The sequence below is a fragment of the Giraffa tippelskirchi genome, chromosome 3, assembly GCF_054371585.1.
Source record: "Giraffa tippelskirchi isolate mGirTip1 chromosome 3, T2T-mGirTip1v1.2.pri, whole genome shotgun sequence".
NCBI lineage: Eukaryota > Metazoa > Chordata > Mammalia > Artiodactyla > Giraffidae > Giraffa > Giraffa tippelskirchi.
In genome coordinates, this window is record NC_137277.1 from 121,773,937 (window position 1) to 121,788,975 (window position 15,039).

The 15,039-nt window shown below is 42.7% G+C and overlaps 2 protein-coding genes across 4 annotated transcripts in view; one reads left to right on the forward strand and one right to left on the reverse strand.

Annotated features, from left to right (window-relative positions):
- THSD7B (thrombospondin type 1 domain containing 7B) overlaps positions 1 to 752 on the reverse strand; it is a 1,641,422-nt gene extending 1,640,670 nt beyond the window's left edge. The window contains exon 1 of the mRNA XM_081579094.1: positions 602 to 752. The gene's annotated coding sequence lies outside the window, so the exon portion shown is untranslated. The remainder of the gene's footprint in view (positions 1 to 601) is intronic.
- CXCR4 (C-X-C motif chemokine receptor 4) lies at positions 452 to 4,166 on the forward strand. Of its 3 annotated transcripts, none has more exons than XM_081579116.1 (2): positions 452 to 1,301; positions 2,592 to 4,166. In XM_081579116.1, the coding sequence occupies exon 2, from the start codon at positions 2,649 to 2,651 to the stop codon at positions 3,636 to 3,638; it is 990 nt and encodes a 329-aa protein (XP_081435242.1). In that variant the 5' UTR covers positions 452 to 1,301; positions 2,592 to 2,648; the 3' UTR covers positions 3,639 to 4,166. The 3 variants fall into 3 exon arrangements, with proteins under 3 accessions (XP_081435242.1, XP_081435241.1, XP_081435240.1); XM_081579115.1 differs by having other exon boundaries at positions 452 to 554; XM_081579114.1 differs by having other exon boundaries at positions 1,250 to 1,472.
- The last annotated feature ends 10,873 nt before the right edge of the window (positions 4,167 to 15,039 follow it).

A 15,039-nucleotide genomic window follows, 5' to 3' on the forward strand; every position in this document is an offset into this window, starting at 1 on the left:
TAGCATTGCCGCCTACTGGTCGGGCTTCTCCGGCAAGTCACTTCCCCTCTCTGGACCTGTATCTTCATCTGTAGCTTTCCCGGGTCAGCAATATCACCCACGTGAACAAGGATAGACGCGCCACACAGGGCGCGTCAATCGCCCGCGCTTTTCACCTCCTCCAAGCGCATCCTGCTTTCCCAAGTTGGGACACGCCTCCGGGATGCGCTTCCCCGCTTAAGATTCACGAGGTGACCGCGAGGTAGAGATAAAGGTACCCGCTGAGGGCCTCCCAGGCTTACACTGCCCGGGCGCCTACCCCTCCGCCCCTCCCTCGCGTCCCCCGCCCCCGCGTCTGCCCCTCTCCTCCACCCCGCCTTTCTCCCCGCCCTGCCCTCCCGCCCACCCGCGCGGCGCATGCGCCTCCTGCGGAGCGTGTTTTTATAAAAGTCCAGCTTCGGCCAGAAACTTCAGTGTGTTGGCTGTGGCAGCAGGTAGCAAAGTGACCCTGAGGACTTGAGTAGCCGGTAGCCCCCGCGGCTGGAGAGCAAGCGGTTACCATGGAAGGGATCCGTGTAAGTCCAGTTTCAACCTGCTTTTACTTAAACGTGCAAACACCTACCTGAATTTACGGCGCAACAGCTCTCTGAGTGGGCCGGAGCAACCAGAATATTGCAGGTGCCAGTGCCCCGGAGAAGGAGTGTAGAAAGGAGATTTCGTGCGTTTGGCTACAGGAGGGGAGAGGCAGGTTGGATTGAAATCTTTTTCTAAGTAGAAGGAGAAAAGATTGGAACGACCGTTTGTTTCAACGGTTGCGTGTGTCTCCCCCAGAGTTCTGCAGCGCGCGCCGGTTTTGCACGCTGTTTGCAAACAGAAGAACACTCTGTGGACAAGTGCAGAGATGTGCGCTCTGCCAGAGACCGTGGGTCTCTTCCTCGAGGGAGCGGGGGTTTCTTTTGGAGCAAATTACACGATCTGAGTTTGGAGGTGGAGGGCGGCGCTCCCGGGCAGAGTTACCAGAGGGCGACTACTGGTTAACTTCAGGCAAAGGCGCCTGGAAACCACTCTTAGCGTTGGGCGCGCGTTCAGTAAACTCCGCTGCCCGGAGTTGTGCCAATGGCTGGGCACTTGTCGCTCAGTTGAGCTGTCTGCGCGTTGGTCGCAGCAGGGAGGTACCGGGAACAGCCCGCGCGCCTTGGGATCGAAGGAGAGACTTCGCGGGCGTCGCCAGCGCCGCGAGTGGGCTCCTGGGTTCTGGAGTTTTGGGGTCGTGCAGAAGTTGAAGGAGTATATAAGTGGTCACAGAGCAGCAGCGCTCCGAGGTGTGCGCGGCCGGGACTGGGGGTGGAATGAGGGGCTGGAAGGGCACCTGGGCTGCCGGTGGTTGCGGTGCAGACAGGCAGGTGCGAGTGGGGAGACGGTTTGCCTCTCACCGCGCCCAGTTGCGCCATTCAACCGTCGGTGGTTTCCTGGAACCTTTTGAAAACCCCTTGGTAGGGAGGCTCTTCGTTTCCCCCAGCGGCGCGCGATTCAAAGGCTCCCGCGGCGGAGCCGCCCAACCTCTCCCCAGCACCCAGCAGTATTGCCCCTGGCGTGCGGCGGGGCCAAACCGCTGGAACCGCAGTGGGCGGGCGGCAGGCGTGGGCATAGTGGACCACCCTGTCCCCAGCGCGCCCTCCGCCCGGAGGCTTCCCGCTGCAGACCTCCCACCCCATTTACTGGATCCTCGGCGGGATGGGAAGCGACTCGGGAGAGTGAGGAAATGAAACTTGGGGCGAGGACCACGGGTGTAGACCCCGTGACTTTCCCCTCCCATTAAAATTCTGTGCTCGCTGACGTCCCAGACGCGCCAAGTGATAAACAGGGGCTTGGCAAACAAACGCAAGCCCCTGAAGAGCGCCCGTGGGTGGGGGGTGGGGGGGCGGTGGTTACCCACTTCTGACACCCCTGCCCCCAAGCACCAAAGCCCTTCGTTCAAGGCCGCATTCTCCTTCCTCACTACGTGTTGCTTGAAGTGCAGAATGATAGGTGTTTAGACAGTCGTGGAGAAAACAGTGTTTCATGCCTTAGAATAAGAGTCTTTGGGACACCTCGCCCTTGCACACACACACACACACCCCCCAGTGCTTCTTCCTCCCAGCTTCCCTGTCCTGGCGAATCTTCGTAAAGAAAGTTAATCCCAGCCCCTCAGAACACGAGATTCTTCCCACACTCCCACCCACACTCCCACGCCGCCTTTGTGTTTTGTTTTGGTTTTTTGCTCCGGAGGTTTTTCTTCTCTCCAGTGGGCGGGGCAAAAGAGTTAGCAAAGATGTGACTTGGGAACCCAAAGAATCTCATCGCCGTTTTGTTTTCAACAATGAGTTTTGTAATTGGTTCTCCTAAAGAGGGATGTAATGACTGTGGGGAAGATGGGTGGAGATCTGCAGGAGTCTAGAATTCCCTTATGTTCTTTACCCCGGTACTTCAGTGGGAGCAGAATTTCCTGAAGAAAGCTGGACTAAGTTGGTTTTTACAAATTGCTTTTTTTAAATACCAGAAACATTGTTTTGAACTTGGAGAATTCCTGCTGAACTTGAAAGTGAATGTCTATTGCCTTGCCTGTTTTTCAGATATTCACTTCAGATAATTATACTGAGGATGAGGTGGGCTCAGGCGACTATGATTCCATGAAGGAACCCTGCTTCCGGGAGGAAAATGCCCATTTCAACCGGATCTTCCTGCCCACTGTCTACTCCATCATCTTCCTGACTGGCATAGTGGGCAACGGATTGGTCATTCTGGTCATGGGTTACCAGAAGAAACTAAGAAGCATGACGGACAAGTACAGACTGCACCTGTCTGTGGCCGACCTCCTCTTTGTCCTCACGCTTCCCTTCTGGGCAGTTGACGCTGTGGCAAACTGGTACTTTGGGAAGTTCCTCTGCAAGGCAGTCCATGTCATCTACACGGTCAACCTCTACAGCAGTGTCCTCATCCTGGCCTTTATCAGCCTGGACCGGTACCTGGCTATCGTCCATGCCACCAACAGTCAGAAGCCAAGGAAGCTGCTGGCTGAAAAGGTGGTCTATGTTGGTGTCTGGCTACCCGCTGTCCTGTTGACTATCCCTGATCTCATATTTGCCGACATCAAGGAGGTGGATGAGAGGTACATCTGTGATCGCTTCTATCCCAGCGACCTGTGGCTAGTGGTGTTTCAGTTTCAGCACATCGTGGTCGGCCTTCTCCTGCCTGGTATCGTCATCCTGTCCTGCTACTGCATTATCATCTCCAAGCTGTCCCACTCCAAGGGCTACCAGAAGCGCAAGGCCCTCAAGACCACAGTTATCCTCATCCTGACTTTCTTCGCCTGCTGGCTGCCCTACTACATTGGGATCAGCATCGACTCCTTCATCCTTCTGGAAATCATCCAGCAAGGGTGTGAGTTTGAGAGCACTGTGCACAAGTGGATTTCCATCACCGAGGCCCTAGCTTTTTTTCACTGCTGCCTGAATCCCATCCTCTATGCCTTCCTTGGGGCCAAATTTAAAACCTCTGCCCAGCATGCACTCACCTCTGTGAGCAGAGGGTCCAGCCTGAAGATCCTCTCCAAGGGCAAGCGAGGTGGACATTCTTCTGTCTCAACCGAGTCTGAATCTTCGAGTTTTCACTCCAGCTAACACTGGACTTTTATACATTAAAGAACTTTTTTTTGAAGTTACACATTTTTTCAGATGTAAAAGACTGACCAACACTGTACAGTTTTTATTGACTGTTGGATTTTTTTCTTGTGTTTGTTTAGTTTTTGTCAGGTTTAATTGACTTATTTATATAAATATTTTTTGTTTCATGTTGGTAAGCGTCTAGGCAGGACCTGTGGCCAAGTTCTTACTTGCTGTAAGTCATTGTAGGACCGTAGAAAAGGGAGCTGAACATTCCAGTGTGTATAGTGAAATCACTTAAGCTAGAAATGATTCTCAACTGTTTGTAAATAAATGATCTCTCCATTCCAGTGGAACATTTTCTTTTTCCTGTCCTTAAATTCCTTGGTTACACCATGTGATTTTGCTGTAGAAGATGGCATTTATAACCAAAGCCTGAAGTGATATGGAAATGCTGGTTTTTCAGTTTTCAGAAGTGGGTTGATTTCCACACCTACAATGTACAGCCTTGTATTAAGTTGTTAATAAAACTACATGATAAACCTACTTAATGTTATGTTCTGATTTCTATTGACATTCCTTTGGCTGGCAGAAGTCAAAAATAACAATAATAGATACATGTATGGCATGTCAGATCCTGTCCTGGGTATTTAGTTGTCATGTTTTACCTAATGCTTATCACAACTCTGCTAGGTTCTAACATTTTGTAGAGCATGAAACCAAGCTACTGAAAGCCTAAGTGACTTGGTCAAAGTATAGTAAGTAAGAACAACAAATATTTCAAACCAGGCAATGTGACTTCAGTAACTCTTAATTCATGCAACTTTAGAAATATCCAACCAGTTCATATTCCTATGAAAGATAATATTCCTGAAGGATAAATGTGCATAAAAAAGGAAAGGTATGCAATCCCACATCTTAGATTTTACTAGTATCCTTGCCTTGTGTACTTCAGATCTGTGCCAGCCAGGCATTGTATCCTCTTCTCACCTACTTCTCTCAATCTGGATGTCATCACATCCTTTTGACAGGTGAAGAAACTGAGGTTTAGAGACTTGCCATAACATGTACTTTCAAGGGGACATATCAGGAGCTGACTCCATTCATCCTTTCAGCCCTTGCTCTTAACCATTACCCACTGTTGTACCCCAGAACACCTGGTCCTAAGTCAACTGAACTGTTATTGAAAATAAAGCCAAAAGTGAATGTTTTCTTCATAAAATTAACCATGCCCAAAATACCCGTCTTGCAATATCTTCTATGCAAATCTCAACACTTATTCTTAATCTATTGCAACATCTAGCACCTCAAGGGTTCAGCCAAGCAGATAAAAGTTAAATTGGTGCTTTCAGAGCTCAGAAGAAAGCAAGCTCCCTGTTGCCCACATTTTGCACAAGATTCTGGAGTCTTATGTAACATCACCCACAGCTATTTACACTACCGTTGTGCAAGCCCCAGCCTCTTGAGTAAATTCCAACTCTGGTCTCCATTTAAAGATAATTTCTAAACTATAGCAGCCTTACCTGTCTTACTCTGTGACAGGGCACTCCAGGCATGCGCTCTAAGACAATCAGTTCAGTTCAGTCACTCAGTCGTGTCTGACTCTTTGCGACCCCATGAATTGCAGCACACCAGGCCTCTCTGTCCATCACCAACTCCTGGAGTCTACCCAAACCCATGTCCATCGAGTTAGTGATGCCATCCGACCATCTCATCCTCTGTTGTCCCCTTCTCCTCCTGCCCCCAATCCTACCCAGCATTAGGGTCTAAGACAATAACCAGGATATAATTAAGGAAATATTTGGTCTACTTTTCATAATTGTTTCTGGCACAGAAGATCCATTTTGGAGGAAAATTGCAATGTCTTATCTTTCTGAGGCAAATCACATTTGTTGAAGGCAAATTATAGATCCTGTGAAGGAAATAACTTAATTACTTAGAATAGAATTCAATTTGGCTGTACATTTTTGCTGCAGTCTATGGAGCTGGGATAATTCAGAGTGGTATTCCTATTTCACTTGAAAAGACAATTGGATTTTACATAGGAAATTATCTTGAGGTTTCTTGGTTTTCCCTGGGAAGCCTAATTGGATCACCCTTCATTTAAGCATAGTTTTACATGTTCTCTCTCAAAGGCTTAGTCTTAAAGCCGTGACCATTGTAAAAGACTTCACTTGAACTTTCTCTATAAATATTTATTCTTGAGGAGACAATAGAAGAAATCCTTGGAAGGAATTCTTTTTCTTTCTCATCTTGGCTTGAAACCTGTCACCCCAGATTCCTCGCCTCTGCCCTGGAGTCACAACAAAAGGCGCTGAGCTGAAACGAAATTCCCAGTGTCACCAGTCTTAATGGATATTTCATTCTCCCTTGGAACAAAGGTGGGATATCTCTTTTTCAAAAGGGAAAATAGCCTTGGCTCATTCCCTGTCCTGAAAGCTCCCGCAGCCCCATCATTCTCTGTCTCGACCCTGCCATGTTCTGAACGGCTCCAAAGCACTCCCTGTGTCCTGGTTTGTCTGACAATGCTGGGAAAGCCAGTCTGCTGGCCAGCCCTCGCATGAAGTAGTTGATTGTTCCCTTTCCTCATCCCCTTATGAATGGAGCCCTTAAAGGTCAGTAATGTAGATCCAGTTGTATAATGGAAGCTAAAATATTTAAATTGTATGCATGCTCCCAATAATGGCATGAATATGACATCTGAGTTATTAATAACATGAAGCCTGTAACTGGGGAGGCTTTATCTTGCAAAGCCTTTGTTTTCCTAAAACGTCACTTGGCAACTTACCTCTCCCTACTCTGGGCTTCTCAGCTTCCTTTTGTGGTTTGGCCCACATTAAAGCAATAATTCTGGGGTACTCTGCTAACAGGATAAACTACAGGCTTTCTTTTAATAATTCAACTAAGTGTTTGTGACTTTCTCCAAGCTTACTATCAGTAAATAAGGCACCACAAACAGAATTGAGTCGTCATTATTCCCATCAGCTTCCCAGGTGGCTCAGTGGTAAAGAATTCACCTGCCAACGTAGGAGACACAGGAGACATGGGTTGGATCCCTGGGTTGGGAAGATTCTCTGAAGTAGGCAATGGCAACCCACTCCAGTATTCTTGCCTGAAAAATCCCATGGACAGAGGAGCCTGGCAGGCTACATACATAACATGGAGTCACACAGACACAGACACAACTGAGCACAAACACACACACACACATACACACACACATTCCCAGGTACCACTTAAGAAGGACAAGGACCACTGGAGACAAGATTCACATTACCTTAGAAATTAATCTAGGCAGCCCCAACACTTGGAAATGTGGCACTGAGCCTAGCATTGTAGGGATTAACCCAAGCCTCTTCGAGGAGGTCTCCACCTGGCTGCCAATGTGGCTTAGCCAGGCAGTGCTGGAGAGATCCAAAAGGTTAGCCAAAGGAATGCCCTGAGAGGAAAGTTGGAGCCTCGGGGACCCATAAAGTAGTGGAAACAAATCCTTTCAAAGCAGTGGTTCTCAACTGGGGGTGATGTTTGCTCCCCAGGGAACATTTAGTAAGGTCTGAAAACATTTGTGGTTATCATACTGGAGCGTTAGTGGGTGGGTTGGAAGAGTAGGTGAAGTGCTACTGTCATCTTCCAAGGATGCCACTAAACATCCAACGATGTACAGAACAGGCCCTCACAACAGTTAGCCAGCCCAAAGTGTCAATAGTGTTCCAGATTGAGAACACATTTTTAAGGTGAGGGCCATAGTATGAAAATAATTATCAAAATAAAGATACATCCAGGGACTTCCCAGTGGTTGGGACTTCACTTTCCAAACGCATGAGGTGCAGGCTGGATCCCTGGTCGGGGAGTTGGATCCCACATGCCTCACAGCCAAAAAAACCAAAATATAATTAACAGAAGAAATATTGTAACAAATTCCATAAAGACTTTTAAAAAAATAAGGATATATCCAACCAGTGTAATTTCATGAAATTATTGCTTTGACAGAGTCCCAAGGTTTCCCTTGAGCCTCTTTTACTCTGTCTCATGTCAATGCATTTTTTTTACTCCCACCTTACTCAACTTATAATTCTCTTTCACCCTTATTTCAATGTTACTTTGTCATAATGAACATATCTTTCTGTTTTCTTCTCTCATGCCATTCTAGGAAGACATCCCACAAAGGGAAATACATGGTAAAGGGTGACTGCTAATGATTCTCTAGTTCCCACCCAGTATCTTTCACTGTAAAGACTATGATGTTTACTTATTTAATTCCCACCACAGCCTGTGACTCAGTTGGGAACACTTCCCATTTTTCTCCTTTTATTTGAAAAATAAACAAGGAGTGATGAGGTACCAGATCATTGTTCCATTGTCTGCAACTAATTTGGATTAGTTTAAATCAGTCCTGTTAAGTTCCACAATTAAAATCTTATAAAACCTACTGAAAACCCTCCTTTCAACTGAAAATGTTAGATGCTTGCAGGCTGAGGTAAAGGATCCACAATGTTAAGAAAGCCACAAAAGGAGAAAGAATTTTTCCAAATCAAACAAATACAGGTGCTCAACCAAACCATACCAGGTGCTGGCTGTTTATCTGGCAGAGTCAGGACACGATTAAGTTGATTTACATATTACAGTTCAGTTAACTAGAACCCAACTCATCAACACTCTTAATTAAAGGGAATTACTTCCTCATATTTGACTCTGTCAAAAGGAAAGGAATACTTATTGAGAGCTCACTAAATTCTAGGCACTGTCAAATATGTGGTCCATGCATGAACCCCAGCAGTTAGATGATATTACTTTTCAAGTGAGGACGCAAAGAAGTTAAACTACATATAAGGGGTTATGCTCCTTCTGCTACGCATACTAAAAATGGTATTAAAACAGAACCACCAAGTTCTGGGGCATGTCCTCAAGTTCTCAATATATTCAATACAAACATCTCTATCTATTCTAGACTGAGTACTACATGATAACAAAACAGTTACCATTATTTACTTTGAGAGTTTCCTACATCAAAAAATACATTGCTTATTTCATCACAACAGCCATATATGGTAGGAATTATTATTTGCCTGTTTTAGAGACAGAGAAATTGAGGCAAAATTAACCCAGTGTCACACACTTAATGAGTGGTAAAGCTTTGACACCAGGCAGTCTGACACCAGACTGTACCTTCTTAAGCACTACAGTAATTTATTTTCTATGATGGTAGCCAGGGTAATAACCATGAGGTCAAAAAGATCCTCCATACTCTTCAGTTCTCTTTAGGGTTCAATACTAGACACTCCAATGATTGTACTTTTTAAAGCAACAAAGCAGACACTGACATTTGAGAAAGATTTTCACTAGTAGTCATTGAAATAAAATGGGTTTCGGTGCCTGGCACATAGCAGGACCCAATAAATATTTGTTGAATGAACACCCGTAGTTTCTGTTCTGAGAGCACATTATGGTTGAAGCATTCTGATTAATGTTTGTGTGTGACTTGACTTCCTCCCTTTACTCTTTCAGCCATTCTCTTTTTTTAAATTGAAGCATATTTGATTTACAATATTGTGTTAGTTTTAGGTATACAGCAAAGTGATTCAGTTATATTTTTAGATTATTTCCCATTATAGGTTATTATAAGATGTTGACAGTTTCCTGTGTTATATAGTCAATCCTTGTTGCTTATCTATTTTGTGTATAGCAGTTTGTATCTGTTAATACCATACTCCTAATTTATCTCTCTCCCTCAACTCTTTCTACTTTGATAACCATAAATTCATTTTCTGTGTCTTTAAGTCTGTTTCTGTTTTGTATATAGGTTCATTTGTGCTACTTTTTAGATTACACATATAAATAATATCATGAAATATTTGTCTTTCTCTGTCTGACTTATTTTAGTTAGTATGATCATCTCTAGTTCCATCCATGTTGCTACAAATGTCAATATTTCATTCTTTTTTATCAGCCATTCTTGTATTGAGCCATTTGTTAAACAAAACCGTGGGCCATACGGATATGAATGATGCTCATAGTATAGTGGAAGATGTAATTCTCTGGCGTTCTAGACATACTGGAAAATTAACTAAAGGACTCTGAGACTTCCCAACTTCTTACATTTTAAGAAATCAAAGTTTCCATCCTCCTACCCAATTTTCCTATTATTCACTACCCGCCTCCGAAGTCTGGCTTCCAGTGATTCCCCATCTAGTGGAGAGCAGCTCCCTGCCCACCTCACAAGCTGGATGAGAAGCTCCCAATCCTGGCCTTCCTATTTCACCAGCCCAAGGGAAGCTGTCCACTCACATCATGAGGCTAAGAGCAGAAATTCTGTCACACCATAGGATATGGGAAAGAACCCTAAAGCCAGTTTCTTGGACTTCTGTCCACAGGAGACAACCTGATAGGCCCCTGGGACTGAAGAAGGAAATCATGACCATCATTTTGGGCCACATCCTTCATCTGGCAAGCCTACTCCACCTCTATCAGTCCAAAGTAAGCTTTTCCACCCTAAATTCTTAGCTCATGAAGCCTGCAGCTTGTAAGCTAGCATGCATAAAAGGCTTTTGAAAAGTTAAAAGCAGCTATTGAGTGTCATTATCATTATTCTTTTTTTATTTTTAAATAAAATTTGCTTCCCAACTAGTTAAATGTCTTAAGTGCAGAGACCTTTGCAGTCTAACATAGTTGATGGATAGGTTGGATTGGATTGGATGAAAAACTAACCAGATTCCATAAGGTTGTGCCAATGTTGGCTAAAATTATATAAGGTTAGCTCAGTCAGTTAGAACCTGATGTTTCTAAGCCAGGACCAAGGGTGAGTCCCACTAGGGCCATCTTTAAAGTGATGTTGCAAATGGATATAAGCTCTATGAATGCAAAGACTATGTCTATGTTGTTTATAGCTGTATTTACACTGTCTAGAACAGGAATGGAAAGCTTTTTATATAAAGCACTAAGTAGTAAATGTTTTAGACTTGACAGGCCATGCAGTTTCTGTCACAACTGCTCAACTCTACCATTGTAGCAAGAAAGCATCCAGAGAGAATACGTGAATGAATAAGTATTTCTGTGTTCCAATAAAACTTTATTTTGGGGCACTGATGTTTGAATTTCATATAATTTCACATATCACAAAATATGATTCTTCTTTTTGCTTTTTTCAACCACATTATAAAAATGTAAAGAGCGTCCTTTGCTCCCAGGCTATGAGAAACGGGCAGGTCAAATCTGACTTGCAGGCTGTAGTTTGCTGACCCCTGACTAAAGATGCTTAAAAATACAGTAGAAATTCAATAAATGTGAATGAATATGTGAAACTCTCAATATGAGAAACTTTACTCTTTAAGCTTTAAAGCACAAGGAGCCGCAATGAACCAGTGACTTTTAAGTATTTGCAAAAACACAACACCTACCACTTAAAAAACACTTAAGCAGCCACAAAACACTTTCAAATATGGAACTTCAGCCTGGGTCTGAGTGCTAGTCTGTGCCCTATTGGTTGGCCAAATCCTGCTACCTTACTGTGTCTCTTACTTGGGGAAGAAGGTCTGGGATAGCAGAGTTGCCTTTTTTATCCACTTTTGTGTTCTACCACTCTCATCTGCCAGAGAGCAGATAAAACAGCATCTCCTTTTTTAACTCCCTGTAACTAGAACAGCAATGGCTCACTCATAGAAGATGGTAGGACACATAGAATAACCTCCCTCGCTTCTCCAAAGTAATAATCACCAGTCACAACTTTTGGCAGTGACTCCCCAGTCAGTAAATTAGACAAAAGAAAAAGCCATAATCTGCAGCAATGAATAGTGTTTCTCAGCCACAAGCTGAGCCACAAAAGCCCAAGAAAAATCAATGGTGCAGAAAGCCTTTATGGACCTGACCCCAGCTTTGAGGGGAATGAGGATAATTCTGCTATTCCCTTTTAGCTTTCAGGTGCCTCATGGAAATCTCAAAATTAAGCTCCAAGGGGCTGCCACTAGCATGTCTCTTACTAAAAGAGTTTCCAAGTGAACTTCATTCCTTTACAGAACGTTCTTCCCAAGGAGAGAGGCCCAGCTTTCGTCTCAGATGAGAAGACATGAGAAGACACTGAAGAAACTGTGAAGTGCTTTCTGTTTAGGATGGGCTTTGTTACAGCTATACAACAGTACAAAAATGACGGCTCAGTCACCGCAGTCCTGAGTAAGGAAGACAAGCTACATGGGCTAAAACGGCCCTGGGGATCAAAACATCACTGGCTGAGCCAGAATCCTATCTGTAAGGAGTGGAAAAGAGCGATGTGGGAGAAATAACAGATAAAATGAGAAAGGACACAAAGTGCCAGCTCATAAAAGAGGAAATAAAACTGATAAACAAAGATAGGAGGAAATGTTCAACCCCACTGGCAACCAAATAAATAAAAATCAAAACAACAACACACTCCCTCTCATTCATCAAACTAGCAAACATTTTCAAAGTAACAATGTCCCAAGTGGAAGGATGCAGCGAGCCAGGCATCACTCAGCACTGCTGGTCAGGCATAAATTGGTCAGACCCTTCCAAAGCCCTGGCAGATGTCCTGGAAGCTTCAGTGTTCATCCTCTTGTACACAGAAACCATGTCTGTATCTTTGTGGGTCTTTACCTTCAGAAAACAATCCTAAATATTAAAAACGTCTGTGCACAGAGCTATTTGCATGTGGTATATCAGAAAACAGGAAATCATCTAAATAATCTGGCAGCAGGGACTTCCCTGGTGGTCCTGTGGATAATACTCCACACTTCCAATGCAAGGGGCACAGGTTTGACCCCTGGTCAGGGAACTAAGATCCCCCTTGCCATGCAGCATGGCCAATACTGAATAAATATCTGGCAGCAAAATGAAAATTAAGGAAACCAGGGTGAATCTACACAGTAGAATATTATCTAGTTTCTTCAGTGATATTTTCAAAGACTACAGGAAAATGTTTATGAGACATGACATTAAAGAAGCAGGTTTCATACAGCTTCTACTGTGCATACTACCTGATTATAATTTTTTTAAGTCTATGGATATAAAAAAAGAAATGAAAACGTTATTAGCAGTAGTTAAGTGATAGGTTTTTTTATTGATTTTTAAACATGTTTTTCTTTTGATTTCTCTGTATTTTCCAAACTTACTATAATCAATAATGAAAAAGTAATCAGCTTATTTTAAAAAGGTGTAGGGCAGGGAGAAAAGAAGTATGCAAGCCCCTTGCTAGTCTATAAACACTACAAGATAGGAACCCAGTCTTTTCCTTTTATTTTAAATCGGCTTATGGCGTCAGTAGGTACTAAATAAATGATTGTTGAACTGAACTGAACTAGGCATTTGCAGTTTTAAATTAATTAAACAGGAGATCATTAGATTGAGGCTCTAATGCCTTGGCAGTCTACTAAGCAAACCAAAATCTAAACTTTCAAATGTCTCAAGGTTATATAATCAAAATGCTAAGGACAATCAATTACAAACAGCTAACTAGGCTTAAATCTATAGTCAATCAAATAATTTCCTGTCTTTGCTACTGCACCTCTTCTAGGTAAATCTTTCCCCTGGCTCTTGTGGAGGAGCTCTTGTGTCCTAACCACTTCTGATTTGGTGCTGCCCAATTTCAGTTGATTTTTGCTCAAATAAACTCTTAAAAAATTTTAGTATGTGTCAGTTTATCTTTAAGCAGCTTGATATTTTTAAAATATCAGACATTTATATTACCCTGAAGGTATTTAGAATGTAGTAGTATAGATAGAATTTACTAGTAGCAGAAATCTTAACATTATATTCCAAATTAGAGCCTTTGATAAAATCAAGTGTTTCTGAACTGAAGGTTATGATCTGAAGAAAGCATTCTAGAGAATTACAAGAGAATGGAATTCAGGACTATGTGGCAGTAGCCACAAGCTGGACTGAGCTTATGGTGAGTGAAGCTGTTTCATATCAATACACATTCATGGCACCATCTTTACAAGGCTGGCCGTTTAAGGCTCTAGTAGAGGTGATATGGATCTAGGGTCGCTCAAAGGACTTCTCTTAGAGAGGTCAAGCCTTTCAAAACCTACAGGAAAATAAACACACAAGAAAACCTAAAGGAAATCTCTGAAAGTTTAGGCATTCATATATGAACGGTAATACTGCGGGGCCTGAAATGGGAACAATGTGTAAGTGGTCAACCCTAAATACTCCACTTTTGCATTGTATCAGAGAGGAAATGTCATGTTAGGGAAGAACTTCCTTCACTCTAATAAGTCTTCAAAATACAGCAGCACACAACAATGGTGGTTCACAAGATGTAACGTCACGCAAGGTTCTGAGGTGGGGAATGCCAGCTGAAAAAGACCAATGCTCACTTTGTGGCAAAGATACCAAACGTTTATTACTTTTACTACTTGAGATAGGCTGAGGAACCAAGTAGACAAAAGGACTAGAAAGGAAATAATTAACATTTTTCCTGTAGTTAAAGTAAATTAATATTTTAATAAGAAATTTAATATTTTATTATGTTCTAGTAAATAAATTTTTCTAGTGCAGATATAAATTATCTTAAAAACAATATGTTTTAATTATAAAGATACTATCTGGTCTGATTTGGATTTCAAATCCACATAATAAAGAAATCTCCATTGGTACTTTCAAGCATATGGCCACTTAAGAGTTGTAATTTACTTCTTGTTTTAAGATATATGATTTACTTAGTTGAGCATTACAAGTCCACTCAGGAATTACCAAGGTATTTTGGTCTTATATGTTCACTGTATGTTTTTTAGATACACTTATATAACTCTTTGGCTATAAATTTGAGGAAGGGTATTAATTCTTTAGGGGTCCTAACCCGACATGACTGGTGTCTTTATAAAAAGAGAAAATTAGTACATAGGTACAAACAGAGGGAAGACCATGTAAAGACACAGGGAAAGATGGCTACCTATAAGCCAACAAGAGGTCAAAGAAGAAGTCAATTAACCCTACTGACACCTCAATTTCAGACTTAAAGCCTCCAGAATTGTAAGAAAAGTTATTTCTATTGTTTAAGTCACCCAATCTGTAGTGCTTTGTTTTGGCAACTTTACCAAACTAATACAGCCTCTTTCTAAAAATGTTATTATGGTATGTCTTATTCTTGTCTCTTCTATCTAATATAAACCAAAAAAAAAAAAAAATTAACATACATCCAATCATTCAACAAATATTCATTGAGCATCTCATATGTGTCAAGTGCTGAGATACAACAGTAACAGACAAGTCTCTGATCTATGGACTTTACAGACTAGTAACAAAGGAATTTGGAGAAGGAAATGGCAACACACTCCAGTATTCTCTCCTGGAGAATCCCATGGACAGAGAAGCCTGGAGTCTACAGTCCATGGGGTCACAAGAGTTGGACATGACTTAGCGACTAAATCACCACCAACAGCAACAAAGGAATTATTCTCCTTCTAGAATT

What these genes read in the sequence shown, in the direction of transcription:
- CXCR4 (XM_081579114.1), top strand. Translation starts at nt 1,329, where the DNA reads ATGAGGGGCTGGAAGGGCACCTGGGCTGCCGGTGGTTGCGGTGCAGAC. An exon ending in AACCTTTTGAAAACCCCTTG is followed by an intron (nt 1,473 to 2,591) that starts GTAGGGAGGCTC and finishes CCTGTTTTTCAG; the next exon opens with ATATTCACTTCAGATAATTA.